The sequence below is a fragment of the Salvelinus namaycush genome, chromosome 20 (genome assembly GCF_016432855.1).
Source record: "Salvelinus namaycush isolate Seneca chromosome 20, SaNama_1.0, whole genome shotgun sequence".
Classification (NCBI taxonomy): Eukaryota; Metazoa; Chordata; class Actinopteri; order Salmoniformes; family Salmonidae; genus Salvelinus; species Salvelinus namaycush.
Window position 1 is genome coordinate 50149022 of NC_052326.1, and position 17212 is coordinate 50166233.

A 17212-nucleotide genomic window follows, 5' to 3' on the forward strand; every position below is an offset into this window, starting at 1 on the left:
ATCACAGCACAAGATTAGATGGGCAGCGGGGACCTGATCCCAGATCAGCACCCCTATTCTGTGATGCTTCATGAATACGGGCCCTGGCTCAAATTAATCCACTTTGGATTTAACATTCAAAGTATCCTTTGCCCCCAAATGACGGATTCCACACAAGACATATTGGCTGTTGGGTACGTGTAACAGTAGCACCACCCAATGGATTAGTGGCCTATTCATTCCACTTGTGACAGAAATCAGCCAAGTCACTAGTATTATATTATGTTAACATGCTTCCAAAATTAAACATTGTTTGTCCGGCTCAGTCAATTATATCCTGTTTAATCTAAAACATAAAGTTAACTATGTACAATTATTTCTTAAATATATACATATTTTAAACCTTTATTTAACTAGATAAGTCCGTTAAGAACAAGTTCTTATTTACAATGACAGCCTACACCGGCCAAACCCGGACGACGCTGGGAAAATTGTGCGCCGCACTATGGGACTCCCAATCACGGCCGGTTTTGATACATCCTGGAATCGAACCAGGGTGTCTGTATTTTATTTGTTACTTTTATTTAACTAAACTTTATTTAACTAACTATTTAACTGTAGTGACGCCTGAGATGCAGTGCCTTAGACCGCTGCGCCACTCGTTAGCCTTATAATAGTGAAGTATAGCTTTGTTGCACCTTAAATACAAAATGCAGTGGCATTTTCTGTTTCTGTTCTCTTTTCTGTTTTCCGTCTCTGTTATTTTATTGAGCAACAATCCAAATATATCATCTACATTTGCAGCCTCAAAACATTTGATACAAAATTACCCGACACAGTTACATCATCACCACAGAATCCCCCGCCTCAACTAGGCTATGCAACAGAATAGAAACAGGAAGCAATATCGACAGCCTGATTTATTTTTATGTGGCTGTCATATTTCATTTGAACCATTAGACTTCCGTTGTTGCAATTGCCTGAAGTTAATACAGAATCGTCGTGAAAAGCCTAAAGTATAGCCTAACATCAGCTGTTGTTTTGTCTCTCTTTTCATTTTGATAAATAATTTACGTGCTTAAGATGACTTCCATCTACAAAGACAATGACCCACATTCTTTGGAGCTTGTGGAAGATCTTGGTCAAGATAACAGTCAAGAGGAGTTGGACTTTTCTTACCTGTTTTTGTACAACCCATCTGACGACTTTCGCGTGATTGAAGGTAAGAGCATCTTCCTGAAGTGCCGCCAAGGGCAATCAATCAATAATGTATGTTTAAATAGGAGTTTACAACAATTAGATGTTAATTCAGGATAACAAAAATAACCAAGGTAGCCTAATCACATAATCAGATTTTGTACACTAGCCTACTCAGAAAAGATGGAAGATTTTAGAATATTCACATGAAAATCTGTCGCCTAAAGACTCTGGTAGTCCAGTTTCTCTTTGATTATGCCTGCACATCCTGGTTTACCAGGAGCCCCAAACATTAACAAAAAAATTATCTATCAGCCAATAAAGCTTGTAAGATTTGTAGTTAAAGTCCACCCTCATACTTATCTGGAGGTTGAGCATTTCTATCGTCTCTATCTCTGTAACGTTTCTATATCGATGTAATTGTATGCGTATTTATGTACAAATAGGGACCACAATGGAAATAAGTCCCAGACTCAATGTATATATATATGTATTTGTTTAACTGACAGTCAAAATCAATCAATCGATCAATCCAAACTGTGCAGAGCATCTTCCTGAAGTGCCGTCAAGAGCAATCAATCAATCATTTATGTTTAAATTGGATTTTACAACAATTCGATGTTTATTCGTGATTTAAAAAACAAAAGTAGCCTAATCACATAATCATATTTTGTACACTAGCCTAGTCAGAAAAGACTACAGTCACAAACCGAAATGTGATAGAATACATTTTAATGGCTTTGACATGCTGGTCTGTGGTCTCCACTGTTCAAATTCATGCATGGCTTTGTGATTTAGTTTATATTTAGGGACAGATCATAATTTACTGTGAGGGGTGGTCCAAAATGGGGGAGGGCTGTCAAAAAATGTTTTTCGCTTTGGGGAGGGTTGTGTGGTTTTTTGGGGGGCACAGGGGAGGGTAGTGTGTTTTTCCCTGGTTTATTCACTCTTCTGCTCATATTTCCCCTTAACAACAATGGCTTTTACTTTTGATATTACCCTAATAAAGTTTACAATAGTTTGTGAAGGTTGGGTATGGTGTGGCTATTAGCTTATTATACTGAAGGCCTATGATATGAAGGCAGTGTGCCCCGGCGCTCCAACGGACTCCCACAGTTGAACTTGAGGTGAGGGAGAATGTTTCAGGCCTACCAGAGTTACTCCTATAATCTGGCAATATAATGCTTATCTTTATACAAAATATTCTGATAGAAATGAACCAATTGCCCTCTTTCTGTACATCTATGTCTGTATAGCAGACACAGTAGACAATCTGACATAAAGAAATGTGTGTCGTAGCATGCCACCAGCATATCTCTCTCTCCTTCTCTCTGGGGTTAGGCCTAAGCTTTTCTTCCGTTATATATTTATTTATTTATTAAAATATTAATATCATACAGTGGACACCTAACCCTATAGGCCTATGCATGCAATGCCTCGGACAGCTGAACCGTGAGGTGGACAATTATTGTTTTAGGAAAGTAACCAAAAACAAAATAGAAAAATAGGCTATAAAGTTTTGCATATGCTACACATCGAAACACAAGGAATAGTGTTTTTGTAATTTGTTATAGGCTGTTTTTAAGTATATGTAAATGTGGCTCATTTGGGCAACGTCCCTTGTTTATTGATGGTGCTGGCTGCCACAGGGTGGATCTGAATGCATATGGATGTACATTACATTTTTCAAATGTTCGGTAATTTAAAATCTTCGCTGTCATGTTGTACGCCTCCAAATTTTCCGAAAGGAAACTCTGAAATGGCATATTCTTTTTGGAAGATTTTAGAATATTCGCATGAAAATCTGTCGCCAGTTGGATGGAAACCTATAGACCCCGTAAAGACTCTGGCAAGTACGCTAGTCCAGTGTCTCTTTGATTATGCTGCACATCATGGTTCACCAGCAGCCCCAAATATCAGCCAAACCAGCTTGTGAGAACTGTACTTAAACTCCCCCCTCAAACTCATCTGGAGGTTGAGCATGTTTTCCTCTCTATCTCTGTAATGTGTCTCTATCTCTGTAATGTGTCTCTATCTCTGTAATGTGTCTCTATCTCTGTAATGTGTCTCTATCTCTGTAATGTGTCTGTATCTCTGTAATGTGTCTCTATCTCTGTAATGTGTCTCTATCTCTGTAATGTGTCTGTATCTATGTAATGTGTCTGTATCTCTGTAATGTGTCTCTATCTCTGTAATGTGTCTCTAACTCTGTAATGTGTCTGAATCTCTGTAATGTGTCTGTATCTATGCAATGTGTCTCTATCTATGTAATGTGTCTGTATCTCTGTAATGTGTCTGTATCTATGTAATGTGTCTCTATCTCTGTAATGTGTCTCTATCTATGTAATGTGTCTCTATCTCTGTAATGTGTCTATATCTATGTAATGTGTCTCTATCTCTGTAATGTGTCTCTATCCCTGTAATGTGTTTGTATCTATGTAATGTGTCTGTATCTCTGTAATGTGTCTGTATCTCTGTAATGTGTCTGTATCTATGTAATGTGTCTCTATCTCTGTAATGTGTCTCTATCTCTGTAATGTGTTTGTATCTATGCAATGTGTCTCTATCTCTGTAATGTGTCTGTATCTATGTAATGTGTCTGTATCTCTGTAATGTGTCTGTATCTCTGAAATGTGTCTGTATCTATGGAATTGTATATGTATTTATGTAAAAAAAAAATAGGGACCACAATGGAAATAAGTCCCTGACTTTATTGTGGAATCCTGGTCACTTGAAAACATCTTTGTGCATATATTTATTTTTTTAACTGACAAATAAAATCAATCAATCGATCAATCCAAACTGTGCAGCGGCTAATTGAGGAATTAAAATAGACATCTGTTACAAAACACCAAGAAGTTTAATGACATTTGGAGATTGTCAAGCTAAGCCTGGGTTACTGGGTCAGCATACGATGTAGGGAGGGATTGACATACAGTAGTCTATTTATTGTTGTGTTGAAAATGAAAACCATGATATTGAAGTGCCTGAAGTCGGTATGCTTTGTTTATTGGGTGTATGTTTTATTGGCACAGAAACCTGTTGGTGGAAAATGTGTTGCATATATTTAATATAATTATAAATATGGCATCAAAATGTTGAAAATCAGATTTCCCCCCTAGCTGATCATTGTCTGCAGCCGGTTCTGATATTAGTGTAATGAAACAGGCAGGGAGCGTGAGCTCGTCTGTGGTGGTCGGTGAACCCTCAACCTTTGGCCCGTAGCCCTGCGTGGCATCGACTGTGCCACAAAAGCATGCTGAAGTAGTTACGTCGATATCCACGTTTATAAACACAGGGTCTCTACAGTTACCGTTATTTGTGGTCGTAAACATTACTCTGAGTTAATTCTATGAGGGGGGAGGGTGTTCAATGTATTTTAAAGTACAAGGGGAGGGTCATGTGAAAGTATTTTGGACTTTGGGAAGGGGGGTGCATTTTGTTTATGATACCTTGAGTTGGACCAGCCCCTCCACCAGTAAATGTTGATCTGTCCCGTAGCCATATTTAACCCCTGTTGAATTATGGACTATCCAATAATAGAGGAACAGCCTACTCAGCTGTCAAACACTTATGTTGTAAAATCCTCGACCCAGTGTAACTCTATGTCTATTTCACATGCCTGCTGTTTTAAGAACAAGTTTCCTATTATTGCTGGTAATTGCCTGATGTTCATAAAAAAATACTTGGCAACAAATTTTTTTAAAGAACAAAAAATATAGTCACTGAAATGACGTGTTAGTTTAGAAGAAATCACCATTCTGATCCTGAAATGTTGCAATACATAATGCCTAAATGAGTACTCCCTTCATCCTGCCATATTCTTAGCAGACAACTCAGGGGTTCCCCCTCGCGGAGATCACAACCCCTCATCTATGGTGCCCTACCCTTGTGACGGAAGCTCCACTAACGCCCCTACAACCTCCAGCCACTCCTCTTACCACCATGGACCTGTCCCTGACAGCCTGTCTGGGCCTGGGTTTAACTCGCTGGATCTCCCCTCCAGGCCAAGGGGTGCTCCCTCTCCTAGCCCCAGGATTGAGATCACCCCATCAGGGGACCCTCACCAGACTCATCCCCTGGACGCCAGCCTCAGAACCACGGCCCTGACTGTGCCTGGCTATGAGAACACGGCCTATCGAGAACCCCAGAGCCCTGCCAGCAGCAACTCCTCCACGGGCTGGCTGTCTGAGGCCTACTCGCCCTGGGTCTCGCCTTGTGTATCTCCCAGTGGTGGTGGGGGCGTGGTTGGCTTGACCGCCTTGGACCTCCTCCCGGGCCTCCAGGGCATCCATACGTCCTCGGCCCACTCCTCCCCTGGGACCTCCCCGCGAACCAGCATCACAGAGGAGACTTTCCTGGTACCGCAGAGTCAGCGGTCTTCCTCGCCACACTCCCACGATTACCCCCGCTCTCGCTCCGCCTCTCCTCAGGGAAAACGCACCTACGACCAGTACAGCGGCCCCAATCTGGGGACCACCAGCCAGCAGCAGCAGCGCTCCCGGAGCCCAAGCCCCAGCCCCTCGCCTCACCACCCCCAAGGACGACCCTTGGCCCAAGCTGACCCACAGGGCAATGCCCCTCAGCAGATGCCCAGCGTTGAAGAGGTGTTGAGCAGCCTCAGCTCCAGCATGCCCAGGGCGGTCCCCTCCAAGATGGTGCGGCCCAGTGTTGAGTGCTATACGTATGGAGAGAGCCAGGGGGAGCATGGGCGGAGAGGCAGAGCTGGGGCTGAGACCTTCTACATCCTCCCTACATCTTTCTGGCCGGCTTCACTAGCCCATGGAGCCTTCAGGTATAATGTGATCCCTCATAAGAATGAAAAGATGATCCCTCATAAGAATGAAAAGTAATGACAGTCACGTGAATCTGTAATGACAGGTTAAGAAGTAATGACAGTCACATGAATCTGTAATGACAGGTAAATAAGTAGTATTAAGAAAACCTTAGAGGAATTTCATTTGAAATTGTGATGTAATGTACTGATGTGTATTTTGTGTGTTATGGCAGGAAATGTTACGAGTGAAAACCCTCTCTCTTTCTTTCTCCCACACCCTTTTCTCTCTCTCTCTCTCTCTCTCTCTCTCTCTCTCTCTCTCTCTCTCTCTCTCTCTCTCTCTCTCTCTCTCTCTCTCTCTCTCTCTCTCTCTCTCTCTCTCTCTCTCTCTCTCTCTCTCCCTCCCTCCCTCCCTCCCTCCCTCCCTCCCTCCCTCCCTCCCTCCCTCCAGTGGCATCCCTGTGCCATCTCTGCCCCCTCTAGAGTGGCACTTGCCCAGTCACTCCGACCAGTATGAGCTCTGTCTGGAGCAGCAGCCTAAACAGCACCACCGGGCCCACTACGAGACAGAGGGCAGCAGGGGAGCAGTCAAAGCGGCCAGCGGAGGACACACTGTGGTTCAGGTACTGGGTGTGGGGATGGAGGAGTGTGTGTTTGTTTAACCTTTGTATGTATGTACAGTATGTATGTAAAACTTGTCAAAGACTACAGCCACCCTAGTCATAGACAGAGTATCGCAAGGCAAGCGTTACTCTGTACCGGTACCCCCTGTATATAGTCTCGCTATTGTTATTTTACTGCTGCTCTTTAATTACTTGTTCCTTTTATTTCTTATTCGTATTTTTTAAACTGCATTGTTGGTTAGAGGCTCGTAAGTAAGCCTTTCACTGTAAGGTCGACACCTGTTGTATTCGGCGCATGTGACTAATACAATGTGATTTTATTTGATGTATGTATATATGGGTGTTGACATGTGGAACGCTTTCGACACCTTGTTGGATCAATGCCCCGACTAATTTGGTATACTCAGTGTACAGTGCAGCTTTTACTCCTGTGTGTATGAATATGTGTCTGTGGTGGTATTTCCTTGTCATTACGTCACCATGTCTGTCTCAGGTGCCCAGCAACAATATGTAAATGAACAAATGTATCAGCCTGCATTATTATGACTAAACCCATTCAACCACAAAACCAGCACAGTTAAACCACCATAGGACGTTTTCATATGAAAATCGGTACGCTGGTTTGGTTTCCTGGAGCATTTGTGAGAATTACGTTTTGGTTTCACATGACCTGATAATAACCGATTCAGGGTATGATTTGCGAGACGTTAATTCAACATGACATTAGCAAGCTAGCTTGTTTACAAGGGGGAAACAGTTCCACGCAATTAACCCAATACCTGACACGCCAGTCCTGAATCCTGGACCTGCTACTGACGCAGGGTTCCAGGGTTCCTTTGTGTTTCACACACGCTACATAGAACGGACCAGGGTACCAAACGCTCCCGGCTCTTTACCATTTAAGCCTGGGATCGAGGTTAACTTTCAAGTGTATTTTAAATTATGGAAGATCCACCCATATGAAGTATAAAGTTCAGGGACATATTGACTAAGCCATGCTGGTTTTATTGTATAGTTACTAATGCAGTGAGCTGTCTTCTCATCTCAGGATGTGAAAGCCATTTCTGGGTCCAGGGCAACAGTAGTGATGCTATCCTTCTGCTAACCATTAGCCATATGCAAATAATTATGTCGGGAGTTGGCCTTTCGTAACCTATGAAGTCATTTTCCTTCATTATGTAACAGAATTCAACTGTGATATTGTTGGAGGTAGTTAACCCTTGATGTTCTCAAAGTAATTATGGACGTCTCCGATTTCAACAGTTTTATCAGTTAATATTTTGATAAGTACATTTAGAAAAAAGGGTTCCAAAAGGGTTCTCCTATGGGGACAGCCGAAGAACCCTTTAAGGTTCTAGATAGCACCTTTTTGTTCTAAGAGTGTAGAATGAATTATGGTCCCGTGGATTACATATTAGAATGATATGATTATTTACTGTCATGTTTAAAAGCTGTAAGAATACTGTAGCTCTGCAGTACAGAGGACACAGTCTTGAATTCAACAGTATCAAAAATGTTAAATGGATACACTCCAAGATCGAAGTGTGTCAGTTGTTTTCAGAACCCACATCCAATGTCATTGATTGCGTAGAGTCAGCTCTGCCTCAACCACAAATGAATGGAAAAGATAAGCAGCCAATAAGATTTGGTTTTGGCACATAGGTGATTCTACGCAATAGATGTCTTGGGATGTGGACATATCTCAACACAAGACCACTATTGAGGTCTGAAAACGTTGGTTTTTGGAGTGTAACGTCCCCTTAAAGGTAAAACGGTTTGTTTGGTTGTATCTCTCGACAGCTTCATGGATACAGAGGCACTGCTCCACTGGGTCTGCTGGTGTTCATCGGAACGGCTGACGAGAGGGTCCTCAAACCCCATGCCTTCTACCAGGTGCACCGCATCACGGGGAAAACGGTCACCACACCAAGCCAAGAGAGAAAGGTCCATGGCACCAAGGTCCTGGAGATCCCTCTGGAGCCCAAGAACAACATGAGAGCAGTGTAAGGAGAGCAGTCAAGTTAGAGACAGTACACACACACACACACACACACACACACACACACACACACACACACACACACACACACACACACACACACACACACACACACACACACACACACACACACACACACACATACATATGCATGCGCACACAAACACACATATGTTTTCAGAGCTAGGGTATAAAATAATTAATAAAACATTGTTTTACTTCCCTTGTAAAGGATTGACTGTGCTGGGATACTAAAGCTGAGAAATGCTGACATCGAGCTCAGGACAGGCGAGACAGACATGGGACGCAAAAACACCTGTGTCCGCCTTGTCTTTCGGGTCCATATTCCTCAACCAGGAGGACAGTATGTCTCTCTTCAAGTGGCCTCCCTTCCCATCGAGTGTTGTAAGTGAACTTTTGTTCCTGAAACCCAAAATTCTATTACTACTACAAATAATAATCATAAATCTAGCTGCGAGCAGCAATGAACGGGGTTCACAGGATGACAGGAAGGACACAAGATCAGTTGGATATCAAAGCAAGCATGTAGGAACTATCTTCCTTTATGTGCAATCAGTGAAGGCATTACCATGATTATCTCTCAATACCACAAGGATGACGCAGGTGAAGTGTAGTCTAGTGCTGTAGGTTGGTTATCTTTGAATTAAAGTCATTCATGTATTGAGTTTATATATAAATATTTATATTTATAATATATATACGCTGACTGCTCAAGCGGCACAACTTCTGGTTTCTAATTTTCCTAAATAAAAGATCTACTTTTCACTACGTTCAGACCACATAATAGGGCAACACTATGTGATTATACAGATACAGTGCATTCGGAAAGTATTCAGACCCCTTCCCTTTTTCCACATTTTGTTACGTTATCGACTTATTCTAAAATTGATCCAATAATTTTTTCCTCATCAATTTACACACAATATCCCATAATCACAAAGTGAAAACTGTTTTTTAGAATTTTTTTGCACATTCATTAAAACTACAAAACAGAAATACCTTATTTACATAAGTATTCAGACCCTTTGCTATGAGACTCGGATCTGGGCTCAGGCACATCTTGTTTCCTTTGATCATCCTTGAGATGTTTCCAGAACTTTCTTGGAGTCCACCTGTGGTAAATTCAATTGATTGGACATGATTTGGAAAGGCACACACCTGTCTACAGTATATAAGGTCCCACAGTTGACAGTGCATGTCAGAGCAAAAACCAAGCCATGAGGTCGAAGGAAATGTCCGCAAAGCTCAGAGAGAGGGTTGTGTCAATGCACAGATCTGGGGAAGGCTACCAAAAACTTTCTTGAAGGTCCCCAAGAAGACAGTGGGCTCCATTATTCTTAAGAGGAACAAGTTTGGAACCACCAAAACTCTTCCTAAGGCTCCCTGACCAAGAACCCAATGGTCACGGAGACAGAGCTCCAGAGATCCTCTGTGGAGATGGGAGAACATTCCAAAAGGACAACCATCTCTGCAGCACTCCACCAATCAGGCTTTTATGGTAGAGTGGCCAGACGGAAGCCAGCACACACATACCAATTGATTAATGGACTGCTCAATGTATTTTTTTTTTTTTATCTTGCTTTGTTTGCTATTTTCCAAATCTCTGATAAGCTACACAGGAAATGGCTGAAAATAGCCCATATTAATTTACGTAGCCTTAGAAATAAGGTTCATGAAACCAATAACTTGCTATATTAGCCATTTCTGAGACTCACTTAGATAATTAATTTGATGATACAGCAGTAGCAATACAATAGCAATACACAGAAATGCTTATGGGGGAAGTGTTGCTGTATATATACAGTATATATATTCAGAGCCATATCCCTGTAATGCTTAGAGAAAATCTCATGTCAAGTGTTATTGAACTGTTGTGGTTGCAGGTTCACTTGGCACATCTAAAGCCTTTTCTTTTGGGGTGTTGCTATAGGCCACCAAGTGCTAACAGTCAGTATCTAAATAATATGTGTGAAATGCTTGATAGTGTATGTGATGTAAACAGAGAGGTCTACTTTCTTGGGGACCAGGGTGTTTACAAACACTACAGGAACAAGATCATCCACATGTATCAATCACATGTTTACTAATACTGTAGAACATTGTTCTAAAGCTGTATCAGTACCCATTGGATGCAGTGATCACAGTATAGTGGCTATATCCAGGAAAGCCAAAGTTCCAAAAGTTGGGCCTAAAATAGTGTATTGGAGATCATACTAAATATTTAGCTGGTACTCTTATGTGTATGATGTTACAAATATTTGTTGGTCTGATGTGATTAATCCAGACGCTGCACTTGCTGAAATTATGAAATTGCTTCTTCCAATTTGATAAACATGCACCTGTTAAGAAACTGACTTTTAGAACTGTTAATGCTCCATGGTTTGATGAGGATTTGAAAAATTGTATGGTTGAAAGAGATGCGGGGTGGCTAATAAGTCTGGCTGCACATCGGACTGGCTGACTTACTGCAAATTGAGAAATTATGTGACTAAACTCAAAAAAAAGAAGAAGAAACTGTATTATGAAGCCAAGATCAATGATCTTGGAAAAAAGCTTTGGAGTACTTTAAATGAAATTATGGTCAGAAAGACAAATTCAACTCCATCTTTCATCGAAACAGAAGGCTTATTCATCACAAAACCATTTGATGTTGCCAATTATTTTAATTACTTCATTGGCAAATTGGGCAAACTTAGGCAGGAAATGCCAACATACATTTTTTTATAATAATAATAATGCAAGAAAAGATTTGCAAGTTTGAATGTTGTAAAGTTAGTGTGGGAGAGGTGGAAGAATTATTGTTATTGATCAATAATGACAAACCTCCTGACATTGACATCCTAGATGGAAAGCTACTGAGGATGGTAGCTGACTCTAGTCACTCCTATCTGTCATATTTTTAATCTGAGCCTGGAGGAAAGTCTATGCTACCCAAGAGTGGTAAAGCTGCCTTTACTGGTTCTAGCTGCATACCTATAAGCTTGCTGCCAGCTCTTAGCAAACTGTTGGAAAAAATTGTGTTCGACCAAATACTATGCTATTTCTCTGTAAACGAATTTTAACAATAGATTTTCAGCATGCTTATAGAGAAGGGCACTCAACATGCACTGCACTGACACAAATGACTGGTGATTGGTTGAAAGAAATTGATAATAAGAAGATTGTGGGAGCTGTACTGTTAGATTTCAGTGCATCCTTTGATATTATTGACTATAACCTGTTGTTGAAAAAACGTATGTGTTATGGCTTTTCAACCTCTGCCATATCGTGGATTCAGCGCTATCTATCTAATTGAACTCAAAGGGTTTTCTTTAATCTAAGCTTCTCTAATGTCAAACATGTAAAGTGTGGTTTACCACAGGGCAGCTCTCTAGGCCCTCTACTCTTTTCTATTTTTACCAATGACCTGCCACTGGCATTAAACAAAGCATGTGTGTCCATGTATGCTGATGATTCAACCATATACGCATCAGCAACCACAGCTAATGAAGTCACTGAAAATCTTAACAAAGACTTGCAGTCTGTTTTGGAATGGGTGGCCAGTAATAAACTGGTCCTGAACATCTCTAAAACTAAGAGCATTGTATTTGGTACAAATCATTCCCTAAGTTCTAGACCTCAGCTGAATCTGGTAATGAATTGTGTGGCTGTTGAACAAGCTGAGGAGACTAAATTACTTTGTGTTACCTTAGATTGTAAAAAAAAGCAAGTCCTGCAAGTTTTGTCTTATCTTGATTATTGTCCAGTTGTGTGGTCGAGTGCTGCAAGGAAATGCCTAGTTAAGCTGCAGCTGGTCCAGAACAGAGCGGCACATCTTGTTCTTCATTGTAATCAGATGGCTGATATAAATACTATGCATGCCAGTCTCTCTTGATCAAGAGTTGAGGAGAGACTGATTGCATCGCTTCTTCTTTTTATAAGAAAAGTTAATGTGTTGAAAATACCAAATTGTTTGCATAGTCAACGTACACACATCTTTGACACACACACTTACCCCACCAGACATGCCACCAGGGGTCTTTTCACAGTCCCCAAATCCAGAACAAATTCAAGAAAGTGTACAGTATTATATAGAGCCATTATTGCATGGAACTCCGTTCCATCTCATATTGCTCAAGTGAACAGCAAACCTGGTTTCAAAAAACAGATAAAGCTACACCTCACAGGACAACGCCTTTCCCCTATTTGTTCTAGATGGTTCGTGTATATGTATTGATATGTAGGCTACGTGTGCCTTTTGTCATTTTTTATTTGTTTATGTAGTTCTGTCCTTGAGCTGTTGTCTATTAATGTTCTGTTTTATGTCATGTTTCATGTTTTGTATAGACCCCAGGAAGAGTAGCTGCTGCTTTTGCAGCAGTTAATGGGAATCCTAATAAAATACCAAATACCACTCCTCAGTAAAAGGCACATGACAGCCCACAGTTTGCCAAAAGGTACCTAAAGGACTCTCAGACCATGAGCAACAAGATTCTCTGGTCTGATGAAACCAAGATTGAACTCTTTGGCCTGAATGCCAAGCGTTACATCTGTAGGAAACCTGGCACCATCCCTAAGGTGAAGCATGGTGGTGGCAGCATCATGCTGTGGGGATGTTTTTTAGTGGCAGGGACGGGGAGACTAGTCAGGATCAAGGGAAAGATGAACGGACCAAAGTACAGAGAGATCCTTGATGAAAACCTGCTCCAGAGCGCTCAGGACCTCAAACTGGGGGCGAAGGTTCACCTTCCAACAGGACAACGACCCTAAGCACACAGCCAAGACAACGCAGGAGTGGCTTTGGGAGAAGTCTCTGAGTGTCCTTGAGTGGCCCAGCCAGAGTCCGAACTTGAACCCGATCAAACATCTCTGGAAAGACCTGAAAATAACTGTGCAGCGACGCTCCCCATCCAACCTGACAGAACTTGAGAGGATCTGCAGAGAAGAATGGGAGGATTTCCCCAAATACAGGTGTGCCAAGCTCATAGCGTCATACCCAAGAAGACTCAAGGCTGTAATCGCTGCCAAAAGTGCTTCAACAAAGTACTGAGTAAAGGGTCTGAATACTTATATAAATGTGTAATTTCCGTTTTTTATACATTTGCTAAAATTTCAACAACAAAAAAAATGTTGCTTTAGATGTGGGCTATTGTGTGTAGATTGATGAGGGGAAACAACTATTTTCATCCATTTTAGATTAAGGCTGTAACATAACAAAATGTGGAAAAAGTCAATGGGTCTGAATACTTTCTGAATGTACGTATACAAATCACAATATCTTACATTCTTCGTCTGCATAATTTAAATCTAACATTAATTTGCATTAAATCTAACATTCAAGTTCACTTGAGAAATAGTTATTGCTCTAGTATCCTAATGTGCAACTGGTGCCAATGACATCTATAGTGCCACAAACTTTTCTGGTGCAGCCATCTAAAGTCGCAGTGGCTTTATATTCACACAGCTTCTAAGGACATCTACATAAGGTTTACATACCAAATTTCATGGCCCCATGTGCATCGGTTCAGTTCTTATAGTCTTGGTGTGATATGGTACCATCTAGTGGTCTAGCATTGCCGACTTTGAATGCAGCAAATAATCATTCTTAAATTCATTAGAAGCTAATTCATTGAGTTTGTATACTAAATCTGGAGTCAATCTAACTCGTGGTTCATGAGTAGAAAATTTTTAAAGTATTTTAGCATTAGCATATGTGCTAACGTGCATCTATAGGTACAGTGCGGCCATATTTAAATGCAGCAACAACAAAAAATCTCAAAACCATTAAAGACTGATCTGGAGTGAATATGATGTATGGTTCATGAGGAGAAGATGATTACCAAATTCAGTCAGGTTCATCTTTGGGACGTCCCTGATAGCGATGACAAGTTTCAAGTTGATAGGCCACTGTGGAGTGAATTTACAGTGGTTTAAAAGGACATGTAAAATTTGACCGATCCATTAGGTTTTCTCTAACTTTGTTGATTACATTCCACATTTGGTGTAATTTGGTCTTATGGCTCATGAGAAGAATATTAATTTGTTTGCATATTTTATGTGCTAATATTCATCTTCTGCTATAGTGTGGCCATATTTGAATGCATCAACGTTATTTTCTCAAACGTTATTTTCTCCAAAGATACAATTTGGAGTGAATCTGACTTTTAGTCCACGAGAAGAAGATATTTGATGATTATTTTAATCATAATAATTATATAGTCAAAAAAGCGAATTGTTAAAGGGATACTTCGGGATTTTGGCAATAATGCCTTTTATCTACTTCTGATCAACTCGTGGATACCATTTCTATGTCTCTGTGTCCAGTATGAAGGAAGTTAGAGGTAGATTTACAAGGCAATGCTAACTAGCATTAGCGCAATGACTGGAAGTCTATGGGTATCTGCTAGCATGTCTTTCCACCCTCTGTGGAAAGAGTTCTACATGGAACCAAAAAGGGTTCTTCAAAGGGTTCTCCTATTGGGACAGCCGAATAACTCTTTCACCTTTTTTCTAAGAGTTTATTCTTGAATTATTTGTCAAGAAAAAAAGAAACAAAATAATACAGAGAATAACAATAACGCTTCGCTATCAACCACAAAAAATAATCTGCAGAGCGATTGAATTAGGAACTTTTCTTCATTGATGTGCGTTAAAAGGAGGGGATTATATAACTAGAATTTAGTCATCTACGTGATGATGAGTCATTTGCATTGGAATGGATAATATGCCTTCATTTCTTAGTTGAAATGGTTAAATCCGGAAAACACATTTCAGTTGAATGCATTCAGTTGTACAACTGACTAGGTATCTCCCTTTCCCTTTCCCTTTACACTTATTCTACTCACAGCTTGTGCAACACGTTGCACCTCAGAATGTGACTCATGTTCTCCTATGGTTGTTCTAATGTTCTCCTAAAGACGTTCTACTGTCGTTCCACAGCCCAGAGGTCGGCCCACGAGCTTCCCACTGTAGAGCGCCAGGACGTAGAGCGCTGCTCGGTTCTAGGGGGACAACAGGTGATACTGACAGGACAGAACTTCACCTCTGATTCCAAGGTGGTGTTCACAGAAAAGACACCTGGTGAGGACTTTACAATCAATCAATCAATCAATCAATCAATCAAATATATTTATGAAGCCCTTTTTATATCAACAGTTGTACTTTACAGTAACCTTGCCTAGACTCCTAAGAGCAAACAGAACGGAAAAAGTAATTGTGTCTAATAATGGCATACTGTACACTACCTTTAGTAATGTTCAGCATCATGGTAGTAAATTATAGAAATGGGCTAAGCCTTTAAGTCTTTTCTTCATGCAGCAGTTAGTAGCCTTGGGTTGTGTGAGCCCGGAGCATAGCATGAGGCAGCTTGATGTACAAGTACACTCCCTGAACAGGATGCTATGGTCTATCTATAATCTATCGCAGGGCCTTACCCCAAATTGGGGTTGAATGCCGGGAAACGGGTTACCGAGATATACCGAGATTTCCCTCCAAAAACCACTCCCTATGCCCATCCCGCGATAAACCTGTAAATGATAATAAATTATTTATATGAACAGCATGATGTGAAATGGAACTGTTAAATTATATGAGATGTCTAAATATGTTCTTCTCTATGGCCTTCGCTCTGCTATCTGCATAATCAATGATCAACACTCAGGGTGGGGACAGACAGCGCATGTTTAATCTCAACATGGTAACTTTTTTTTCTTGTGACAGGTAGGCCCTACATTTGCTCCAGCATTGCATATGCTGCAGTAACATAAGGACTGAATGCGCGTCTAATTTACACATCTCCGTCTGGCTTTCGGGGGCCGCCATATGTTCTTATTGTCCCTTATTGTAGTTGTTTTAAATCAGTGCATGCATGCGGGAGCACGCTCTTGTAGTCTTTCTCTCTCTCCAACAATTCCGTTCAAATTCCAGCCAATCCAAATAGACCCTTACAAAAAAAGATTACAGTTTTGAAACCGCAGTAAATGTACAGTAAATAACTGTGGTATTTTGGACCCAGTAATTGCAGAATAACTGCAGTGTTATTCCGCACTCTAACTGCACTTACACAAAATCACTGCAGTAAAAAAACACAGTGTTATTGTGGATGCAGTATTTGCAGCATACTGCAGCTACACTGCACTCTGACTGCAGTTATACTGCATTCTAACTGCAATATTTTTTTGTAAGGGGATCCTTTGTTTCATATAGATGTCCTAGCCTACCCCTTTCAGACACAACATTCATGCAGTATTAGCCATTTATCTAATGAATGATGGGTTATTCATAAGTGTATAATCTCTGTCTCTTGTGCAATACAAATTTTGGCAGGAAATACTGGGTTACCTGGGAGAAAAGTGATTTATTCTCAGGATGGAACATTTGTAAAATATTCAACCCTACTCCAAATCTATCTCCTTAATGCTGAGTGCCAAGTAGAGATGCACCGGGTCAGATTCTTACGACTATCAAACTCCCACCCTTCCGATCTCAGAGCAGACACTCAAACCACAAGGCCACTGAGTTCCTACAGCTCTAATTGATCATTATTTTTGTAATAGTTGTCCTATTGAGATGACAATTGCCAGAAAGTTATTTATTTATTTTGTTTTTTTAAAACCTTTGGCTCGCTCTTTCTCTCGC

General features: G+C 40.8%; 1 protein-coding gene across 1 annotated transcript in view; it reads left to right on the forward strand.

The window, feature by feature from the left end:
* Positions 1 to 5010: 5010 nt before the first annotated feature.
* LOC120065469 (nuclear factor of activated T-cells, cytoplasmic 2) overlaps positions 5011 to 17212 on the forward strand; it is a 29134-nt gene continuing 16932 nt past the window's right edge. Inside the window, exons 1-5 of the mRNA XM_039016513.1 lie at positions 5011 to 5971; positions 6405 to 6576; positions 8377 to 8579; positions 8808 to 8980; positions 15515 to 15655. Of these exons, the coding sequence (XP_038872441.1) occupies positions 5052 to 5971; positions 6405 to 6576; positions 8377 to 8579; positions 8808 to 8980; positions 15515 to 15655 (1609 nt within the window). The 5' untranslated portion in view covers positions 5011 to 5051. The remainder of the gene's footprint in view (positions 5972 to 6404; positions 6577 to 8376; positions 8580 to 8807; positions 8981 to 15514; positions 15656 to 17212) is intronic.